Raw genomic sequence first — 6,154 nt, 5'->3', positions numbered from 1 at the left:
GTTGCCAGGTAGAAGCGATGAGAAAAAGAATTTTAGATGGCCAAGCCGCGTGATGACTGGCTGGCCCCCAACAAAGGGGGGGGCGGGGAGAGCGAGGAACCTAGGAAACAGTTTCTTTACACTAGGTGGTCGCTGACGAGCAGGTCACGAGGTGATGGGTGGAGAGCAGCGCTGCCCATTTCGCGGGTCCCAGGTGGGCGGGGCCGGCTGGGTTGGCGGGGGCCACCCCACCCCGCCCCGCCCTCTGGCATCGGGGTCCTGGCCAGAGCGGCAGCCGCGCAGGAGCCTGCGCACTGTGGCCGGAGCGCCAGTACTAGCTTACGACTCGACCGTTCGGAAGATGGCGGAGCGCGCCTCCTCCGATGGCTGCACATCCCTAAGGGGGATGCGGGAACGCATGGGTGAGCGGACGGCTGCGGCTCCCAGGGAGGAGGGTGCGTGGGCTCGGGCTACGTGGAAGGCGGGTTTCCTGCGGCCCCGGAGACCACTGGAGCGGTGCGGTGGGCGCCAGAAAACTTTATTCCGGAGTCGCCTCGTCCGTCTGGTCCTCTCCTCACTCTCTCAGAAGCCCCCTGGGATGGGACGGGGACGGGGACTTGTGGTGGGACAGGGACGCAAGGGGCGACAGCCGGCCAGCGCCGCCAACGGCTGAAACCCATGCGAGAGGCGTGACGGAATTAACGGGCGCTGCTGGGCAAGGGGTGGCCTGGAACCCCGGACCCCGCGGATGGTCCCGAGTGCCGCCTGCTGTCGGAGGGCGGCGTGCGCCCCCGCAACCGCTGCAACGGACTCGCGTCTGCCTGGGATGTGCGGGCGCCCTGCAGAACCTGGTACGCCGGGACCGCCTCCGCGGCGGTGGGTAGCCTTTCCAGGCAACAGTGATTGGAGTTTCCTTCACCCAGGGCGTTTGTGGTCTGATTCTTTCCCACGGTCACAGTCCTTGCCTCTCTTCCACAGCTTACCCCTGGCATCTTCCTGGTCAAGGTCAGTTGAAGAGGTTGGGACTTGGTTAGCTATTGGTCCTAATTCACACGACTTCGTCAAGATGTAACCTTCCCTAGGACATCTTGCAGACCCTAGGCTGAACTGATTGAGTGCTTCTCCTAAACTAACCCCATCGCCAAAAAGTTTTTCCCCAAAATCGTTAATTTTGTCAAATTTGGCATTACATTGCTTAGCCCAGGAGATTGTTTCACTACCTGAGCGACGTAGTATTCCTAGCTTGTGGGAAGTTGCTTTTTGCCAGTTTTCAGACTAGTTTCCTCTATGAACTTCAATAAAACTATCATATTGATTTTATTAAAATCATTAGGATTGTTTTTTTCATTTGCAGTTGAAAAATTAATTTAGGTTGGTTACTATTGGGAAGTTTTATGTTACTTCAGAACACTTTGAATCAACTCTGCAAAGACTGCGTCAGAAGCATAATATACTTTTATCGTTCCATCGGGAGAAAAACTCATTTCTGTCTCTAGAGAGAGAGTTTGCAGTAAATTCAGACTGTTTATTGCTTGTGAACACCTAAGGCTCTCTGACATTGGTTTATATCATTGATATAAATTAACCAGTATTCTGGATAATTTCCCAAAGAATTTGTATATTGAATGTTGAAAAGTATTTGAAAATGTTTAGGGCAGTTGCTTGAATTGACAGTATTTCAAACTAAAAACTTAAAAAGCCATACAAAAAAATGCTTAACCCAAAACTGTAGTTGACATCCTTGGTACCCATTGTAGATTGGAAATTGAAAGCATCACCTGCTAGATCAGAACTGCCCTCCTGGTGTCAGCATTTCCTGAAGGAGGAAAATAGTAAAATGTTTTGCCACTCTGGCAGTTGGTTCTTTCTATTCTGTTGTCCAAATACCAGTGAGTAGCACTAAATCTATTAATCTGTACCATAGAATGGTTGTTCTCTGGCACAACCATAGATAGCCCTTTTATAACAATAAAAAAAAACTTGTTCAATCAGTTTTTGCAATCTATGCCCCTACCTACCTAATAAAAGTACTACTTTATGTGATCTAATATTTCTGATGCATACAGAAGAAAGGATCTTGGGGAAGAAAGGTCATGAGCTGGTAGTGCTACATATTTTATGTTGAATTCTGAACGGGGTTCAAGAGCAACATCTGTGGTTGACAAAATTACTGAATAAGTATGGGGGTGAATATCATTGACATCTCATGGGATTAAGCATTTAGGGGTGATTGTGCTTGTATGCAGCCTTAGAAGATTATTACCGTTCTTAACTAGTTGGCATGGAGGGTTCTTCCTGTTTTGCGTCTAGTTTGCCCTAGTGGAGCAGAACTCTAGTGATTCAGATTGTGTATGTATGTATGTATGTATGTATGTAAGTGATTATTTATATGTGTTGAAGAAGGCGAGGAGAGAGAAGCAATTTTCTACTGTATTGAAGTCAGTAATGAACTAAAGTGTGTTATGTCCTAAAGGGGCTTCATAATTTTCAATGACATTTTTTAAAATCCTATTAATTTTAAGCATTCTTTAACTTTGGCATCCTAGTGGTGCCTATTTTTGGTTCATTTCATTCTAAGGCTTATATTGGCCTAGATAGGAGGATTAATTGTAAGTTTCCCCCATAGGAGAATGATTTTTTTTCTTGTAATGTCTTTTACACTTTTTAAAAAAATGTAGCCCTGTCTTAGCCACAGTATTATCCTGCTTTAAAAAAAAATGCTAAATGCTTTAATTTTAAAATATTTCCACTGCCGTATTTTTCAAAGTATATTTAAAGCCCAAACCCATGTATTTTATTTATTCCTTGTTGAATCAACTTTATACATTTAGGTCTTAAATTCTTTTTTTATGATTTTTTTAAAAGAAGTAATCTTTTAAAAAATATTTTATTTATTTTTAGACAGGGGAAGGAAGGGAGAAAGAGAGAGAAACATCAGTATGTGGTTGCCTCTTGTGAGCCCCTACTGGGGACCTGGCCTGCAACCCAGGCATGTGCCCTGACTGGGAATCAAACCGGCAACCCTTTTGGTCCTCAGGCTGGCACTCAATCCACTGAGCCACACCAGCCAGGGCTAACCAGAAGTAATCTTAGTGGCTGGGGTGGGAATAATGAACTAAGTCTTACAGAGGTTAACGTGAGTTTTGTAAAGTGTGGTCCTTGGTCCTTGATAATTATGTAATATTTTAAAGTACAGTTGCTGCTTTTTTTTTAAAGATTTGATTTTTATTTATTTTTAGAGAGATGGGAAGGGGGGAGAAAGAGAGAGAGAGAAACATTGATGTCGACTGGTTGCGTCTTGCACGTAGTCCCCACCCAAGGACCTGGCCTGTAACCCAGGCACGTACTCTGACGAGGAATTGAACTGGCTTTGGTTCTCAGACTGGCTCTCAATCCACAAAGCCATACCAGTCCCACGCCAGCTGGGGCACGGGGCATAAAGTTGCTTCTTAATCTGCAATTGAATCAAGTTCTGGCTTCACCATTACTACCTGTGTGATCTGGGAAAGTTATGTTTAGCTTCAGTTTTCTCATCTGTAAAAAAAATGGGAAAAACAGTAATCGACACTTTATAGAATTGTTATAAGAACTTAATGAGCTTATTCAAAAAGAAATAATAGATTAAGATTCACAAATCAGTTTTAGTAATAAACTCTATACGTTTTTAAATTTAATCGCCAGGCGTAACTTTTTAACCTTAATTTGGGATTTAGAATTAGTGTAAGAAGTACAGAAATACAGTAGTATGCTTCCTATACTTTAGCAATACTTTTAAAATGAATGGTAAATAAATCCCGCCATTCCACAGAGTTGAGTAAATCCAGACATAAAGGCTTTGTCCCATTGCCTGGACATTTGAAATAATTTTTAGAGCCTGCCCTTTTAGTGAATGTATTTCTTGCCAGTAGGAATTTGGATATAAAGATCTAAAAAAGATCAGATTTGATGTTATGTTACCACATGAACCTTACATGATTTAGTTCATTATTCCCAACACAGCTAATTCTAAGGTTACTTCTGTTTAATAAGATCTGTGAATCTGGTAAAATTGTGCATTTTGAGAGAAATTGTCTTTTTGGTCAGCTAAACTGGGCCAAAATACGGACTTTCCTTAGGACTTCTAAGAAAATCAAATGTGCAAAAACAAGTTGTTTTCTCTCTGCTCACATAGAAATGTGAGTGGGGAAGGGAGCATGTAGGAGGGCTTAATTTACAGACTATATTTAAGAATTTTTCTTAATACAGTAGTACTCAAATTAAAAGGGTAATTGTGGTCTACATAATTGGCAGTAGTTGAATTATTAAGGAAGATGAGAAGAGTCTAATCTTCCAATTTAGCTAGGTCATGTATTATCTGACCTTCTAGGTCTCTGGGGTAAAAAAAAAAATCCCTTTTTGAAATGGTGATCCCTATGGCAGCATTGTGATGTCACTTTGAAGGTTACTCTGTAAAATGACTCCCAGATACCTCAGTGGCAACAAACATCTCTGAGTCCATTCATTCTATGAGTACAAGGACAGCACCTCTATTCCCTTATTTTCACTGCCCATCTTCAGCTGTTATATTTTCACTGATACATAGAAACCAGAATTGTATGCATTTCTTGTGCTTTTTTAATACAGAGGTAGAAGAGAATTTTCATTGTTATTCTCCAGATCCTTCCTGAAGATGCCCAGTGTTGTGGGGCATTTAAGAAACATCCATACATGGAATTAAAGGTTTCAGGGAATCCTCTATAATGACTAGTATGTGTATCACCCTAGAATTTTAGTTTTCTTGCTTTCCCTCAAATTGTGCTCCCCCTATCTTATATTTCACCCCTATTGAAGTTTTTTTTACTTTTTAAATTTAAGAATAGCTGGTATATAGTATTATATTGGTTTCAGACTATAATAGTATTCAGCATTTTTATATCTTAAAATGTGATCACCACATTAAATCTGTCACTATGCAAACTTATCGCTATTATTGACTTTATTCCCCTTCATCGTTTCCAGCCACCCCCATCCCCCTTACTGAGTTTATTGCTTTTCTGTTTACAGAAGACATGTAAATTTGTATAATTTATATTTGTTTGCTTGACATGTTATTGTTTTTAGAGGTGACATTAATAAAATTACATAGGTTTCAGGTGTACAATTCTCTTTTATAATTTAACATCATCTGTATATTTTTATCGTGTGTTCACCACCCCAAGTCAAGTTTCCTTCCATCACCATTTATCCCTCCTTTACCCTCTTCTACCTCCCCTCACCCCCTTTCTCTCTGGTAATCACCATACTGTTGTCTAAGAGTTCTTGGGTTTTGGGTTTTTTTTTTTTTTTGGGTGGTGGTTGTTTAATGTTAGAATAATACCATCTCATTGGAAATTCCTTGAGTGGTTCTCCACCTTCATTGTGCATCAGAATAGAGCTTTTAGCAACTGCAAAGGCCTGGGTCTGTCCCCAGGGAGTGGGGGCTGGGAGGGAAAGGAACTGCTAATTTTTTTCAAAGCAGTTTAGGTGACTGGAGACAGTGTAGAAAGCCCCCTTACTATTGGGCCCAATCTCTGAGGATCTCACTGTTGGCACTTTTGCTTCCAAATTAAAATCCATGAACTCCAAATGTTTTTTAAGTTCCCAGTTTATGGCAAAACATTTTCTTATAATTCCTTACTAGCTGTTTTTCAAGTATTGTACTTGGTATAATTTCTTCTCTTACGCATTTTTGGAAGCTATTAATCATTAGCTTCTACTCATCCACAAACTTGTGCTGCTACTCCCATTAACAGTTTTCTTTATGTCCACAGATATGCTGTCACATCCACAGCAGACACTTAATTTTGTGTGAGATTGTTGTTGAACATGATGAACTCAGTATATTTTTGTTGTTGTCTCAGCTTAGCTCGTCATGACTTATGGAAGATATACTGTCTTTTATCATCAAAGACACAAACTGTGCTTTGAGGCCCCCTGTATTAGCTGTTTGTATTCTTAGTATCTAATCCCTTTTCTTTATATCCCTGTATTTTAGTTGCTGCCGCTCGTGCCATTGCTCAAGAGAGACGCAATCAGAATGAGTTGAGCATGCCCTCATCCCAATCCTCAAATGCGAGATCAGCGTTTAAACCAGGTATAATTTCTAGAATTCTTTGATAGACGTCAAAGCATCATATCATTAAAGTTGTATATCCTA

The 6,154-nt window shown here is 41.2% G+C and overlaps 1 protein-coding gene across 1 annotated transcript in view; it reads left to right on the top strand.

Annotated features, from left to right (window-relative positions):
- Positions 1–267: 267 nt before the first annotated feature.
- MAP7D3 (MAP7 domain containing 3) overlaps positions 268–6,154 on the top strand; it is a 29,771-nt gene continuing 23,884 nt past the window's right edge. Inside the window, exons 1-2 of the mRNA XM_054578093.1 lie at positions 268–401; positions 5,993–6,091. Of these exons, the coding sequence (XP_054434068.1) occupies positions 341–401; positions 5,993–6,091 (160 nt within the window). The 5' untranslated portion in view covers positions 268–340. The remainder of the gene's footprint in view (positions 402–5,992; positions 6,092–6,154) is intronic.

Source organism: Pteronotus mesoamericanus, unplaced genomic scaffold (assembly GCF_021234165.1).
Source record: "Pteronotus mesoamericanus isolate MK-2021 breed Mesoamerican mustached bat unplaced genomic scaffold, CSHL_Meso_final contig_49, whole genome shotgun sequence".
Lineage (NCBI taxonomy): Eukaryota > Metazoa > Chordata > Mammalia > Chiroptera > Mormoopidae > Pteronotus > Pteronotus mesoamericanus.
Note: the sequence above shows the minus strand (reverse complement) of the source record. Positions and strands in the feature narration are given on the sequence as shown.